Here is a 17,505-nt window from a genome sequence, read left to right as displayed (position 1 = left end):
TGATATGATCTGCAGTAAATAAAAAAGCTGAAGTGGATGATGTTATTTTCCTTGTGGTTTGAGCCAGTGCTCTTTCTCGTGACCAAATTTACACCAGCTGTCACTTCTTCCATTTACCTTTATTTAATATTTTAATAAAATTCCACAAGTTAATTGTAGACTCATGAACTTTGAGCATTTTGTCAATTTGCCCTTGCTATCATAATTTTCTAGAGAAACTATTAGAAATAAGAACGCTGGGAAAAGACACTCCAACCAAAAAAATATCCCATTGTTACATTTCTTAGCAAATTAGATACACAACACACACACTCACACACACACACACACACACACACACACACACACACACACACACACACACACACACACATACCAACATGTACCTACAGCTCAGCATACAACCTCTTAATAAAAGCTGTGCTACTTCGAGAGAAATGCTTTAAATCTCCATGTTATCACTGCAACATGTCTCAGCAACCGAGCATGAAATGAAGAGTGGCATTAAAGCGGCGCTCTGGACTGAAGTCCCTCAGACACTTGTTCTAAAGGCCAGTCGGAGCCTCGCTCACTTCTCCTCTTCCCACTTGTCCTGTCTGTCACTGGTTGGCTGTAAAACCCCTCTCAGACTCTGAAGCCTCGCTCCGGGGGGCCGCGGAGGTCCCGGCGACGCTGCGGATCATCGCCGCATGAGCGCCTCATCACGACACAAGGCCTGAGTCATGTGACGTTCCCGTCAGACCGCACTAACTCGGCTGGCACGCTGCAGAAGGAACCCCGGCGGGACCGCTGTGACTGCCCCCGGGGCCGCGGCGTGCCATCACACACACACACACACACACACACACACACACACACACACACACACACACACACACACACACACACACACACACACACTGCTCGGACACACACGGCGGTCATCTCATCTCATTTGACTGCAGCTACAGCACAGAAGTGAACTCGATCATAACTTTACTTCTTGAAGTAGACGTTGTCCTCCTCCCAGAACCAGGTGTAGGTCAGGTTGCCGGGATACGCCTCCGCCTGGCAGGTGAAGAGTGCATTTTGGGATATGTTTACAGTGATGTTTTCAGGTGGCGAGACGATGAACGGAGGACCTGAAAGAGACGAGGAGCACAACACCAGGGTCAGCAGCAAGAACAGAGACGTCAAAACATTTAGCATTTAAAGGTGCTGTCGGCAGGATTCCGCATCTCCGCCATCTTGCTTAGGGTTACCTAAGCAAGATGGCGATTTGACCCATCTAAGATGGCGATTTGAAATCCAGCGCAGCCAATCCTGTCCTGTTTTCTCTGACATCACGCCCTTACGCAAGTTAAGCCCCTCCCACAAGAACGTACAATGAACGCCCCTCGACCAATCATGGTTAAAGCCTCAGGGGCTCTTCTGATTGGTCAAAGATACCTGGAGCTGTCGAGATTCCTTTTCAGCTCAGAACAGAGACAGATGGAAACGCTGCGCCCTCGCGGTAGTGCAATTATGCTACACTCCTAAAGGATTATCAATGGATACTCTGACATTTAATCCAAAGAAAACACAGAAAAATTAGCATTGACTAGCAAAATCCTGCCTACAGCACCTTTAAACTATGTGTAAAAAGATGTGACGCTGTTTGAGGTGCTGAACCAAAAAGAAACGGCTTTTGTTGTACATCAGTTAGTTTGGCGTTACAAATCACAATGTTTAGGCATCATCCACTTCATGAAATTAAACTATAATGCTCCAGGTCCACTGTCATACTTTCAGCTCATGAATTCAAGGCAAAAAATGCCAACAAAGCAGCTACAAAGGACACATAACTAACACAGACTCATTTTTCAATTGCTGTGAAAATGTTGATTTATACATGCAGCAGTTTGATGAGAGACGAATCTGGAACCTTTTTCCTAAAACAATCACTGACTATGACAATGACTCTGCCTCTGCTCTGGTTATGGTCTCTGCCAGTTTCTGAAGTTCAGGTTCATTTCTGAGAAAATGTGCTGTGAAATGTTCCCCAGTTTATGAGCCACTGGACTCCTGATAAAAGTTGAGTTTATTATAAAACAGTTTGAGTAGAGATATGACTGAAATGGCATCTCCGATGAATCTCTTTCTGCTTTAGCTCTAAATTTGGTCTCCAATAGCTTTCTGAGAACATAATCATAAACAAATGAATGACAAAAATTAATGGCGAAACTGGCTGATTAGCTGGGTGAGAAGATTAAGATTTAGTTGACTCATTGGCTACTTTATGAGCTGCATTAATCATCCGCAGCCATCTAACTCATGTGATCCAGGACAGCAGCTGCTCTCCTGTGCAACAGCCTCCACTTTGTAAATGTCGGCCTTTTCTCTCTCAGGGACGCATCACGGTGACAAAAAGCACACGCCAAGTATTATTTACAAGACGCGGCCGCGCCGTGATGTAAAATACAGTGAGCAGCCAGCTGCTGTAACCTTAATAGTAGTGGGTGTTGCAGCTCATGCGTGCTTCACATCGCAACCTCTCAATCCCCCGAGGCGCTCCGGCTTCGCTCTTAACTCTCAATAAACCGGCAGAAGCCATGAAAGGTAAGCTGTCTTTTATGAGCGGGCCCAGATACAGGCCCTCTGCTTCTTTTCCCCGCAGCTTTATACGTCAGGTGGGACGAGCGGCGGCGCTGCGCGGGGGCGTCTCCTCAAACAATTAAAAACAGATCACCGGAACGAGCGTCTGAGAGACCGACTCGGGTGTCTGCCTGCGTTCTGCTGCCATCAGCCATTCATCTTTTCTTTAATATTCAGACTTTTACCTCAAATCTTTGTGGTTTTTCTTTATTGCTGCTGTGCAGAGTTTTGCACGTTCAGCCAGCGGAGGAACGTATTTGTCCCTCATCACTCAACCTGCTGCAGGAAGGTGCAGGCCTGAAGTCTTGAAGTTGCGTCCCGTGCACGAGGGGTTCGCTATAGGTAACAACCGGTTTACTGTCTGCAGTGAGTGAGCCCACGTCAACTCCACCCTCAAGAAAGACGAACGTAATTGCTGCGTGCTGAAGCCGAGCATGGAAACAGACCTTTCGCCAACTCGACCATGAAACCAAGACGCTCAGCCGCTTGTTAAATACACAGTGCTGGCTCCCCAAAGCCCCGCTGCATCAGGAGAGCCGGAGGAACTGCAGGCTGGTATCACAACCATCTATCTGATCTGTGTCTAGCAGAGAGCCTGGTTAATGGACCGGAGACAGACAGTGGCGTTCTCGCAGACGGAGAGTGTTGTACACACACACTGTGGCTGTGCACAGGCGCACACACACACACACACACACACACACACGCCCAGACTGAGCTATCGACTGCCTGCTGCAGACCCACAAGGTATGTTACAAACAGCAGTACATCAGGGAGCTGCATGGATTTGCCTGTGAGTATAAATAATGAAACTCGGCTACATGTTTCATTTCCAAACGGGGCGATCTGTGCAGATGTGTGTGTCCTACTTGGAGGTATTACCTTGCACCAGCAGGCGGGTGGTGTGCAGCACCTCTCCCTGGTCGCTGTAGGCTCGGCAGGTGTACGCCCCTCGGTCGTCTCTGGTGATGCCCAGGATGGTGAGAGTGCCGTCGTGGACCTGCAGGTAAACCCAGCAGGTTAGCATCCCCCCGAATGCTCCACAAAATATGCAAATACTGTAACGTTTAATGTTTAAAACTCAACTGAAACGAGTACAATTAAAAACAAACAGTGGATCCTTTAAAACTTTTCCGTTTTAATTCTACTGAGCTTCTTCTTAAAGATGACTAATTCCACAGGGTGGTTATGAGTTGGTCTAAAGATGGCTAAATTATGACTAAAGATAATTTATGAATGAATTTAACCTTAATTATTGTTAACAATCCTAGAAATCATCTAGATTTGACGTGCATTACTGAAATTGGAATAATAAATACTGGCGTCACCTTGATTCATTAAAGCGTTACTATTTTAAGTTTTTATTTGATCAACCTTTAATAACCAGTTTATCTGCAGATGGATCAGATAATTTGTCTGATAAAAATCAATTAATCCAACAGTCATCAAATGATTTACCTGCTGACACACTTTCATGTAATTTATTCACATTTTGTAGACACTTCACATATATTTTCATGGAAAGCGTCTTTTTTAAATTCAGTTTTATTTATACAGTGTCCGACAGATGATCCTGCACTCCACCTACCCGATACACCGTGAATCATGGATAAATTAATCTACATTCTGCTCATGCACTGACAGCAGATTTAAAAGTATTAAAAACATTTAAGCACTCTGGCACAGTCCCTTAAATTCTTACTCTTTTCAGTGCTTATCGACTGCAGATCAAAAAGACACGACACTCCCGCTCCTGAAGTAAGTTTGGAGTGTGAGTCTTCTCTCAGAAAAAAATACATCGATGTTTCCCACTTTAGTTGACTCCAGGTCTGCATACGGTAACCGTGGAAACGTCCAAAGCCGCGTTGCTGCGCGCCGCTGTGTACAGCCTCTGATGAGAACCAATAAGTGGCGAGGAAACACATTAAACAAGCCTAATAGAAACACCCTCATAAATTATACAACAGGTTGCTGGAGGCTCTGTCCATTCAAGTCACACACAGCTGTAGTCTGTCCATTCACACAGCCGAGGGCCGATCTGCTGCGCCCGCAGAATCCACCCTATTCATGCTCCTCTCCAATATCTCAGAGCCGAGCGAGGCCACGAGTAGACCAACCCGAGCAGCTTTCAACTTGTGCGAGTCTGCTGGCAAACCGCTTCTTCATCGTCCTCATCATCGTCCTCATCGGCAGCAGCAGTCCGTCTATCGCAGGATCACACTTTGTGCGTCGCTGTTGTAAACACTGCAAACTGGCGGCGTGCTGAGCGCTGCGAGTGTAAACTCATCTCCAACGTGCTGTGAGGAATCACAGCGAGGTCCGGAAATTCATTTCAGTTAGTACAAAGAGAAAGTAGCAGGATCTTAAAATCACATACATAAAGATTTATTGTTCAGTGGAGTGACTGGCGGATCAGTAAATCCACTTAGTGCCAGGATTTCAGCTGGACTTGCTTCAAGATTTCAGAACAACGTTTTGACCCTTCAACATTGAGTTCATTCACAGGAAACCGACCCAAACCGACCGCCCTCTAATCAATCCAGCTGAAGCTGGGAGTGATCGGGAGCTCCCATCTTCAGTCTGATGATGTTCCAACAGACAAAGAGGAATGAGGAGCATGTGAGGACCTTTTATGAGCAGTGGCCGTTCACCAAATCCAAAACAGACCAGAGGAAGACAGAGAGGAAAACAGGGAGCACAGGACTGCCATCGTCCTGCTGCTATGTTTTCCTTCTGCCATTTCAACAGTTCTGAAGATTTGTTTTCCTTTCCTATCTGTTTCAGGTTGTATCATGTTGTCATTATTTTGATTCTTGCTTCTCCATGTAAAGAGGGAAAACACTACCCTTCAAAAACGGAGAGTACTGCAAGTGCACAGCGTGGCAGCAGTCAGTATTAGTCCCTGCATAAGCCTGATTAGATCGACAACATAACAAAACATCCAGGGATCTGCAGCAGAGCCACATTGGTTAAAATGAATCTGCTTGTTTAAATCAATGTTTTTTCCAGATGAGATTTAAGAGTCCAGGGATTGAGCGTTACTGGGGAGAGTGATTCCCAGAATTGAGGGTCCAGCATCACACTGAGGAGTGCACAGAACACACTGAGAAAATACAACAACGTGGGCACGAGGAGATGACTCCTCAGGACAGGACTCAACTGTGAGAACAAAGCTCAACCAAAGAGGGGATCTGACACCCTCCTCTCCACGCAGAACCTAAAGCCTTCCACGCAGAGAAACCAGGCCACACGAGCAGCTCTCACCTGATCACAGTTTTCACATATGAGATGTCTTCAAAGGCGCAGGCAGGCCCAACTGCCGTCACCATGTGAATTAAAAAGAGTCCGTCTTGCATCAGGGGTGAAAACTTCACTTTAAAACCTGAGCAGCAAAAACTCGCCGCAAACTGGCATTAACATCCCGTTCAGTCAGTTTCTGAGGCGTACCGGGAACCCAATCACTCTCACCTGAGTGATCAAAACAGGACTGCTGCTGCTCTGCCTGGATTTTCTGATATGAAACAGTAACCTGACCCAACTCCCCTGAATTTTTATTAATTTAATTTTTTTTTAGCCTGAAGAGAACAAAATGTTTCTGACGGCTTGAGCAGCAACAACCTGAGCACATTAATCGGCACCGTGGGATCTCGGGTGATGTGCTGCATCGACATGTGAAAATAAAAGGTGAGATTCAGAGGTGAACTTTGTGGAAGTGATGCAAATGACTGAAATCAGCTTCTGGTGTGTGAACAATGAACAGCAGGTTTACCCGTGTCTGTTAGCAGCACTTAAAGTTTCAGCGTAAGAAGACAAAAAGGAAGATATTAAAGGGGCTGTTTCATGCTTTTTTAGCTAGTCCAACCCCTAGAAATGGCATTAACATGGTAATAGTTTATTTTTGGCGCTAAGGAAAGGTCATTTTGTGTGGAAATAAAAGATTTTCTGGGGCTAATTCTGAAACCCGAAAGAGAAAACGCTCAGAAAACGCGCGCTCAGGGGAGCCATCTTCACCGTGTGACGTGAACATGGGAAACAGAGCGTTTTCACGGGTGCGGGAGGGGCTGCCTCTCTGAGCAGCAGAAACACGAGGAAAGCTCAAACACGCAGGGGGTGTTTTTGGTGAGTACATAACTATATAACAAGGTTACAACATACAAAAAATGAATTTTGCATGATACAGCCCCTTTAAAGACTGAGATGTGGGGAAATAAGCACGTTTTGGACGTGTTGACTTGGTCCGATTAAGATCAGGTTTTGTCGAAATGCTGAACTGACGTCCATTTATGCTAGCAAAGCACCTGAGTTCACACCAGATAGATGGACCATTTGAAAAGCAGATCTCGGCACTACGGTGTGGTTCAAACACAAAACTGGTGTTTTAGCTCATTCATACATCTGGTAAGTGAAGTGAGTGAGTGCAATTTGCTTTATAAAACCGTGAACAAAGAACACGGCCCTGGAGAAAACTGGCTCTCAATGGTTAAAAAGAAAGTCCGTCCGTCAAAATACAAGCTGAGTACAAACACATTGGATCACACATAGAGTTTTTATGCCACTGTGCCATTACCGGCGAGCCAGAAGAAGCCATGCATGCAGTTTATGGCTGGTTTTTTTGGGGGGGCTGGTCCAGTTTGTTTTCAAATCCTGGGATTTGATGTTGCAGCAAATCTGAAAAAGTCAAAGACTCCAATCTCAGCTGGATGAAGTCGCTGCTCAGGACAGTAACCTTAACAGGACGTGACGCCACGCGGTGGTCATCCGCCTGCTCCAATCCGCTCTGAGCTCCGTCCAAGACGAGGGAGGAGGGAGGATCAAACACGAGCAGGAGGAGGACGTCTGCGGTAGATATGGTGAGGCGTGAGATGAAGGCAGGATCTCACTTTTCTGTCACACACACTTCACTCACACATCCAAACAGATCGACGCGCAGTCCTGAAACAGCGGGACGCCGCCGTGGTTCTGCTGCTTGTACTTTTGTCGTTTGTGATTTTTGAAAGGTCCCATATAATCCCAGCTGGGTTTCCATCTTCTAACGTCTCAAGGGTTTGTTTTTTTATTCAGTGGCTTTGTCTTTTATTTTCTGTGGGTATGAAAAAAGAAAGTAATGAAGAAAAGCAAAGAGAGGAGGAGGATTCCTGCTTCTCGCTAACCCCGTCTGTCACATTCCTCCCGTTCTCCATGACGTCTCCATGGATCTGAGTATGTGAGCGAGCAAACATACCCTCATGCCTGCTCTGTCTCTCTTTCATGCATGCTCTCCCTGTCTTCATTGTGCTTTCCCACTGCTGTAAAACACCTCACAGCCTTATAACTGAACCCTGAACTTCACAGCTGAGGTTGAAAGGTTTGTGCAATAGTAGATGCAGACTTGACATTCACACACAGGTGTGAGAAGGTGGATTTATTAATGGGACCCATGGATGACTGCGACTGATGGACGACAGGACCTTCATGAAAATGGAATATTCGTTGTCGTCCAGATTGCACAAAATACTGGGAAGAGTTTTTCCTGATTCTAACCCCAATTACAACCAGCGATGGGAGTAACTGCGTTAAAATAAACGTTAGTTTTTATTAATGAGAAATCGAACCAATTACTTTTCCCAGCAATACAACGCCGTTATAATAATATGAGGTGCAGTTCTGTAATTCACTGCTTTCACCTTTTTTATCCTCCTCCCGAGTCCAGCTGAGCCGATGGAGCATCAGGTTTTTTCAATGAAAGAAGGAACCACATTGGTGCAAAGTGCATCACGTGATGCGACAGAGATACAGCCATAGAGTCCCGATCATTCAAAGGCAGCTTTTAAATGGAAGCACAGACATCTATCAAATGTGTTTTATTTAGGGCTGGGTATGTTAACGTGTTATTAACTGCTTCCATAACGTCGACAAACATTTTATCAGGCGTTAACGCCCCCCTGTCCCCCCATACCCACCGTGCTCCAGCTGAGTGTCAAAAAAAGCACACAGGCCACGGCGCTTTTAGCGGTGAAACACGGTCCATTCCTCATTATTTGCCATTGAACTCGGCCGAATTATCAGAAAAATCACGAGGAAAAGGCCGGTATAAGGGACAAGCTGAAGTAAGGAGCGCAAATATCACAAAAATGAAAGTGAAAGTTAAATTGCGTGTTTTGCCGGCTCGACCTTTCTGCCCGCTGGACCTCCTTCAGGAACTGAAAACACGCAAAATAAAGTACATATCCCTTTCAACACAAATTCTGGTTCAATAAAGGGAAGTACGAGGCACAATTCGGCGTGACTGAATTTATCCTGTCTTCTTTGTCTGAGGGTCAGAGATAGAATTTGAGGAAGTGTGCGCTCAGAACAAACTTCCATTTTTCATCTGCTCTGCTTTTCTTTCCAGTTTAGTGTAAAATGGACGAATATCTTTCGGATGAAGATGTTGTGGACGAGAACTTTGAATGATTTTCTCTTTAGCAAAAGCACCGTGTGTAGCCTCAGGTTGCCCCGAAGAAACAATGAGCCGTACTGCGCATGGCGCGGCAGCCGTAAACAAAGCTTTCAGTTCAGAGGTCAACAAAACAACCGAAACATTTATCTGTAATATGCTTGAAAGAAGTCCAGAGGCGTTTGGCAGCGTGAGGACGTTCATTCCAAGAGCAGGTATCAGAAACATGCGTTAGGATCAGCAGTCGAAAAAACACACACATACAACAACACTGCGGCTCCCGCCTAGACAAACAGACATAGATATCTAGATGTAGGCGTCTAGATACGCGTGGACGCCAAGTAGTAAATTCAAATCGAACATATATCTGCATATATATCTCACGACACCGGGCTGTGGTGGAGGACAGGCGTGAGCGGACCGTGATGAAATATTGGTGAAACTATTGAGGTTTTGGACGATTAAAGCCGTTTTACGAGCGGCGTCACCGATGCCCCGTCTGCTAACAGTATAGGGATGTGCGCCGCTCGATTTTGGATCTAAATTTCTCCCAAAGCACTGTTCGGATCAGAAAAGCCTTCTGGGTGAGTATATTGTTGTACTTCATTCTATAAACAACGTGAAAACTGTATAAACCGCACTCATCCTTTAATCCTCACAAGTTTCTCATTCTCCTCCTGCGAACATCAAAACCTCCACCGAATTGTTACCATCGCCTTAAAACCAGATCTTCACCACTGGCAGCATTTCCAGAAGTGTTCTGCGCTCACACTTCACAAAAACAGAAATAACAGTTGAAAAGATGAGGAAAGCTGACAAATGCAAAGTGAGCCCAGTGAAATATGGCCTTTGGCTCTCACCAGAGATTTTCCTTCTGAGTGTATCATTATTGTAGGAACCGACTGAATACTGATGTAGAAAAGTGGTTTGTAATGCATCGGAGTTATCTAATCGCTAACTGGGAGAATTGTGTTAAAAAGAAAGAGGCAGTGGGGGGATAGACGGAGGAGCCAAGCAAAGGCCAAAAATAAAAGAGAGAGAGAGAAGCTGCTGTCACTTCCTCCACTTTATCACACGGGTAACGACTGCAGCGGACATACAGGAGTGAAGGTGTGGGGAAAAACAGAGATTCCTAAAACGATGATAAAACACCATCACATCCGAATAACTTATCACAGCAGAGGGAAATCCTGCATAAAATGTGAATTATAAAGAAGAAATGAAACTGTCATGACACCAAGGATTTGTTAAAGTCTTCTCTTCGTCCAATTTTGTGTAGAGTTAGTAAATCCTGCTGAGCCGCTAGCGCCCCCCGCTGAGAAGGAACTATGTCAACTGGGTGGGGATATTTTAAGATACACAACAGAGAGACACACGTAAAGTGAACAGTGAATGAAGCACAGGGCTTGTGGTAAATAACCCAATCATACAACAGTGACAAAGTGGCACATTTCCCATCAATCAAACCATAATTTACACTGCCTGGTCTACGATGAAAGAATGATCACGTTTCACTCTGTGAACAACAACACGCCAATTTCAACAGAGGAAGGTCTGCTGTAAGGCCACAAACAGGTAAGGCCAAGTTAATAAGGTCATTTTTGGACGGATCATGTTTCCATTTATCCTTTAAGGAGAGCATCAACCCTGCAGGGAAAAGGCCAGAATTCAGAGGCACAATGCAATTTAAGTTCAAATCTTAGTAAAAAAAAATAAATGTTGCAGCTACACAACATAATAAACTCAGTCTATGAGTTGTTGTTTCATCATTAGAGTATCATAGCAATACTCAAGAGGTTTTACTTTTCAAAACTTCTGCTGTACCTCATGTTGTGCTGAATACACTGCACACAATCTGCTGTTTTCAAAAACTTGGAATTTATTCTTTTGTTCAAATTAACCTGTAATTCCAACTTTCACACGCCGAACTTCTGACGAATCCCAGATGTGAAGGTGGAGAAGTTGAGAGACGTGTGGGAGGGAGGAGTGTGTGTTTGATAGTACGGTGAGAGCAGATTATCCGCAGGTGACGACGTGACGTTTCCACCTCTGAGTGAACACGCGACCTCCCGCGGCTGCAGTGCATCATCGCCTGAGACTCCGCTGCACATCTCTGATGCTGTGCGGCGTGAAGCCGACGTTTATTGCTGTTGCTTTCTGCAGCCGGGATGTTTTGTTGCAATCAAACCGTGCTGAGACCGGGCCAGAAATATCTCCTCGTGACATCAGCCTGTCTGCGTTTTGGAGTCTATTCACAAAACCAGGCTTCACCCAACAACAAAGACGAGTGAAGAAAGCGAGGCGTGCTGCCACTGGCTGCTCTTAATACTGTGTGAGACAGACAACAGTCGGCTTGTTTCCATCCACGGAGCCAATTTACTAAAACCTACTTGTCGGATGCCAGCTGACGGGAGGAGGAAGGTCAGTTTAGCCACATGTCAACCAGATATCACTTGCTTCTAATTACTGTGCCACAAAAAGCGCTCTAAAGCAACATCAAGAACACAAATTAATATGAGGCCTGCTTCCCTGTTTCACTTCATCGTTTCAACATCATCATCAGAAACACAAAAACACAATAATCAAGAAAAATGGCTTCTGAAACTGGTCTCTCTGACTAAAATCGGACCAATATCGTACAGCTCTCGCATGTGTGAGGACTTAATAAACTTGAATTTCAGACATACAGTTCTCATTACTGCCACAATGCTCAAATATCCTCGTGGTCAAAGCGCTCGATCTCGATGTGGAAATGTGGAAAAATAATCTGAAAGTAATGAGAGTTGCCTGGTTTAAGTGATTCATGGTGTGTTTCCCATTTTCACTAAACACACAGCAGGAGCAGACATAAGTCACTACACATTAATCACACATTTCTCACTTAATTAACCAAATAGCTCCAGTTTTTAACCACTTGATCAGACAGACAGAAATGAGCTTGTTTCATACTCTCACTATTGCTAAACCTATGCTGTTGACATTTGTATTGTTTGCAGGATGTAGATTACATGAACTGGATGGTGCGGCAGTACCTTGAATGGGAGAGGTCACTATTAGAGAAGAAAGCTATAATTTCAGTAAAATCGATTTAACGTTCTCCATTTCAATGGATTTTAAAGGCAGACACAGCCATGAGCTGGATTTTTATTTTCTAAAATCCATCCTCCTGCAGGAAATGCACAAAATAAATTGACGTGAGTTGGAGAGAAACATGTCCTGAAACATACTTCCAGTGCAGATGGACTTGGTGAATGACGCCATCTGTGCAGAAGCCCGGCTCAAGCAGCCGTACAGCAGGAAGGGACCCGTCACATTGTTTGTACTGGTGGCGTTCTCACCGAGTATTTAGCGTTGGTTGCGAGTTCCTCCCCCTCTCTCAGCCAGCTGATCATTGGTTTGGGGTTTCCCTGGGCAGAGCAGCTGAGCAGGGTGCTTCCTCCTTCTTTGGCCTCCACATACTGAGGCGGTGTTGCTGTAAATGAAGGCGGGGCTGTGGAGAGAAGGAGGAGAGCTTTTTGAAATGACAGTGACAGCTTAGGGTCAACAGCTCAGTTCCAGAGTGCAAATAATGGATCTTTAATTAATGCTCATCATGGCCGATTGGGCAAATCACCCCAAGTGGTTCACAGAAGGGCTGGTGATTTCATCGACCCGGCGTTGAACAGAAAAACACAACACGACCTTTTCTTTACCAAAACTACCATTAGGTCACACAGAGAAGGCTTCATAAAAAAAAAAAAAAAAAAAAAAAAATCAATAAATATCATCAATGTTGTCTACTACAGTTTTTAATCTTCCAACTGGCACACATGGAAATAGTTTTCAGTGTGAAAAATTTCATCTTCTGACTTCATGGAAGATTTTTTGTCACTTCTGTGACTTTAAAGTCAGTAAAACGTCGTCTGAGGCGGGAATTTATGATAAATCAGATGTATTGATTGAAATCCTACTTATTAGGAATTCCAGTTGCTACAATTTAAAAAAAAAATAGTACTTAAGTACAATAATTTATAGGGCTACTTGCAAAGGACAAGAATAAAATACAATAGTGTGACTGACTTGACATTTGTTGAATATAGTGTTTAACATTTTTATGGTCATGTTTGAACCAAGTCAGAGGAATTCAAAGCAAAGCAACAAAAACTATCATTTCTGCGATTTTGAGACACTTAAAGTAGAAGTTAAACCCTGGTCATCCTACACCTGTCTTATTGATATCTTTATCATGTTTTTAAGGATTGTTTTTTATTCATCTACTCTTGTTGTCTGAAGTGAGACTACATGCAGGACGTGTGTATTTTAGTGATGGAGGTGGTATCTCCATCCTCCATCCAGCTTAGTTCAACCGCTGTTACTTGGACAGTGGTGCGGAGCCTCAGCTTTGCGCAGCAGCTGCAGAGTGGGTGTGCACCCGGCCGATCCCCTCCTCAAACTCTGCTTACATTTTTTTTTTTTCCTGTAAATCCTTGGAAACCACTTTGCAGCGTCTCCTGGAGTCCCTGAACTTCCCCGGCAGCCCCGGGGGAGCTGTTGAAGGCCACTAAACTGTAGCTCCTGCAGCCAGCTGCTTCCACAGCTCCACTGTAATATGTTGATTATAAATAGTGGCGCTGTGTTTAGTTAAATAGAAACACACAAAAAAAAAAGGCGCTGCCATACAAGTGGGTCACTGCTCGCCGCTGGGAGTGCTGCCACGCTTCAGACTGCACACAAGCACCTGGCATGGAGTAAACAAATCGCCCAATTAGCACATTTAGACATCTGCCCGTCTCCGCTGCCCTCTCACTCCGAACGCCCATTACATTATATGATACAGCAGATTAATGGAGTTCCTCATAAAACGCACCACTGATTTATGCGTCCCTCGCTCGTGCGGCTGATGGGTCAACAGCCACATTAAACGGATCATAATGCCTCATTTTAGTGATTAGGAGACAGTCTTGTGCAGTTGTTCCGAGATGTGATAGTGCTTTTAATATAAGACGGATCGATTGTCACCCGTCTTTCACTGCATCTATTCTAATGACGCCAAACACTTTACCAAACAACTTTTTACTTAAATTCCAACTTTATGGTCTCAATGAGTCTTCAATGTCATTGCATTTTTTTAGAAAACAATGGACAATCAATACTTTTTCTTCTTTATTTGACCTTTTGTTTTATTATTCCTGAGCCCCGTTAAACCATGACGATTCAAGTGAATTAAAAAGACATTGTTTTTTTGTTTTCGTTTCAGGGAAGTTTCGTATTTACACAACAACGTTTTGAGGACAGTGTCTGTTTGTACTGCAAAACTGCGACGGTGGAAGTGGTGAAAACAATGTAGCTAGGATGCCAGGACGCAAGCGGGTGCCTTTGCTTATGTAATGAAAACACATACATATGAGAATATCATGCTAGAAACAGCAGTGTTTCAGATCGAACTAGAATGTGGCAGTCAGAGAGCGCAGACCTCCGCCACAGCTCAAATCAGTCACCAACAACAATAAGAACAGCATATATGATAAAAAACATTTTATTTCTCCCCAACACAAACAATGTAAGGGAGAAAGCTGTTTGCTACATGTTCATATCTCAATGTGTTGCCTCACAGTGACTGACACTCCGGAATCCCCCTGTTTTTGTCTGTTCTGGATCCAGATCACGGAATACTTCCGTGATCTGGATCAGCAGCTGATCTGTTAGAGTCATTGAAGAACTTACACTGTAATTTTTTCCTAAGCCCCCTTGTCATTTATTGTTGAGTTATGCCCAACTATGTCAAAGACTGCCCTATCTCTCAATGATAAAGAACCCTTTAAAACATTCCTGGATCCAGACAGTGATCCAGATCATCACCACAATTTAATGGATTCTAAGGTAGCCCAAGACCCACCTTTCCACAAAGTTTCATTGCAATAACTTTTTCCAGAATGTTGCTAACAAACCAACAAACCAACAAGCCGACGTGATTGCATAACCTCCTTGGCGGAGGTAATAAAATGTTTCTTTAAAAAAAAATCCGCTGAGTAAGTGATAAGTCTCCTGTACTCTCATCACTTTATTTATATTGTTGATATGAAAAGAATCCGAAAGTTACTAAAATTACTTGCTACGTTAAAGGAGCTGTGTCATGCTTGCAAAAGTCACCACCAGTCAATAATAGCCCTCCTAGCATGACAGAGTGCCTCTATATTATGAAAAACTAGCAATTTTACATGCTGTGTTTTCAACAAACAGCTGACTTAACTGAAGTTTCTATGAAGTAATCACATACTAACTATGATAAAAGCTCATAAAAGTCCATTTTACACGATGGGGCCCCTTTAACTTCATGTTGTTGCAGTCAGAGTCAGTCACAGGTTACATTTTCCTTGCTTCCTTGTGTTTGGTGTAACATCATCGACCCACAAAAACATAACTGCGGTGGCGTGTAAGAGCGTTGCTTTTAATTGGAATTCCAGATTCGGATGATTTCTCTCGAGGGAGCAAACATCAGCTGACGTGAAAAAGCCTGCTGACTGCCGCGGCGGGTGCGCTGGGTCGACCGGGGATTTGTTTGGTGCCGTCAGGTACGGCTCGTCACACAGCGAGTGTCACCGTGTTCGGGAAACCAGGGAGTTGCTCTACAAAGAAAAAAAAAAAAAGTAAGCCGAGCGTTAAAACTCTCGGCCTACTTACGGCTTCTCTTCGACATTTCTATACATGAAGAGAGGCTTGACGATCCCACTCTCCTGCTGTTGTCCTGCTGACCACCAGCACATCAGCAGATGGCCCGCCAGCTTCAGCCGCTTCTCACCAGCTTCGCGTTCTCCTGCTATTTGCTCGCCAACCCAACAGCGTGTTTGTATCATTTTTAGTCCCGCGCTTGGTTTTTTCTTTTCTCATCCCGGCCCCGGAGAGAATACGGCTACACAGAGTACACATTTCCCATTGATTTCACATCATAAAACGTTTGAGAGCAAACCGTGACCGAGAGACGAGAGAGACGAGAGAGCCGCTCTGCTCTCTCCTCCGGAGTCCGAACCCTTCACGTCCGCTCTATCTTATTATGAAGAGATTACGCTGAGACATTCAAGATCAGGAAAGATAAGTTCAAGATTTTCAGAGAGTGTTTTATGAAGTTGATATTTGTTACCGGAGAGAGTCACCATAAAGTCAACTGAAATCCTCTCTGTAACGTTTGATAATGTTGTAACAACCCCTCATGTAATCTTACAATAAACTGTTGTTGCCTCGACCTATTTGAGATGTTTTGCTGCCATCAAATTTAAAATGGTCTATTTCAGCAGTTTGCATGTGGATTCAAATGGACGAAGCTTTGCTGATTCAACTAAAAGTTGATTTCATCGTAAATTAAAACCACTCGTTGCTGTCCAATATGCAGTAAAAACCACACTGTTATCAGTGAAACAATATCAATGCCGATGGTAACTCGGAGATTCTGTGGAAACAGAAAGACAGAAATGCACATTGTTTGATGTGACTGAAAGTGATTCAGCAGAAGTGGGGATATGTAATCATGCCATACATACATGATTATCCAGTTCAGTCATGAAATGAACCAGATCATGAACTGATCAGTGGAGTAATATAAATACTAAAAGACACAACCAAGTCCAGCTGACCTGATTCAGTTGCTTAGAGATAGATTAACATAAAAACGATGAAGCCCTGATTCTGCCTCCTGTAGGCGATTACATTTAGTAAAATACAATCTGAGGACAGTTTAATATCCTGTGAGAAAATAAGATTTAAACGCTGGAGTGGATAATACGTGTTCACATTGACTGAGCTTCTCTAGACAGAGCGGCGGCTGACAGAGACGGACAGGAGGAAAACATGGAGCTGATGGATGAATGCGATGGCATTCAGACCCCAGTAGGGTCAACCAAACGGGGCCTAAATGCCAGGCTGTCACCAACACAGCCACACAGTGACAACGTCTGATCTTCCATGGCCGCCTTTGTCCGGCCGGCTTAAAGTCAGGTGTACAAGATGATGTGACGGCACATTTCTGTTTGATCTGTGAAAAAGCTTGCTGATGCTGGGGAAGAAGAGCAGGGGAAGAAGAGGAGGGAGGGAGAGAGAGAGAGAGAGAGAGAGAGAGGTCTTAGTGTCTTTTTCGGGCACAAGGCCTTGCCATCTGACACCTGCCACTGAGTGGGCATGAATTCCCTGTCCACTTGGCAGGAAGTGGAGGGCAGTACACAGGAACTCAAAGGAGGAGTGTATGCAAATACCAACGGCCAAAAGGAAATGAGTGTCCTTAGTGTCTCTGCGGACGCCAGACGAAAATGGCACCTGCTTCCCACACAGACTCTCATTTAGAGGGCGACAGTAGCAGAAAGTCTTCGTCACAGCTTCCCCTAGTTAGACGTCTAGACACACAAGCGGCTTTTGATATTTCCATAAAATGATTGCCGATTATTTACATGGCTTCCACGGGAAAGCTAAATATTTGCAGCATTTAAACGCTTCCACCTGCTCGCACATGT

At 44.4% G+C, this 17,505-nt stretch overlaps 1 protein-coding gene across 4 annotated transcripts in view; it reads right to left on the bottom strand.

Moving 5' to 3' along the window:
* The window catches only part of igsf9ba (immunoglobulin superfamily, member 9Ba), a 76,728-nt gene that overhangs the window by 22,597 nt on the left and 36,626 nt on the right, over window positions 1–17,505 (bottom strand). For all 4 annotated transcript variants that reach the window (XM_030109086.1, XM_030109087.1, XM_030109088.1 and 1 more), the window contains exons 4-6: window positions 12,367–12,518; window positions 3,496–3,613; window positions 980–1,121 (exon numbers count right to left, since the gene is read on the bottom strand). In XM_030109086.1, coding sequence (XP_029964946.1) covers window positions 980–1,121; window positions 3,496–3,613; window positions 12,367–12,518 — 412 coding nt within the window. The remainder of the gene's footprint in view (window positions 1–979; window positions 1,122–3,495; window positions 3,614–12,366; window positions 12,519–17,505) is intronic.

This window comes from Salarias fasciatus, chromosome 14, assembly GCF_902148845.1.
Source record: "Salarias fasciatus chromosome 14, fSalaFa1.1, whole genome shotgun sequence".
Taxonomy (NCBI): domain Eukaryota; kingdom Metazoa; phylum Chordata; class Actinopteri; order Blenniiformes; family Blenniidae; genus Salarias; species Salarias fasciatus.
The sequence above is the reverse complement of the archived record's forward strand: the minus strand, read 5'-3'. Positions and strand labels throughout refer to the sequence as shown.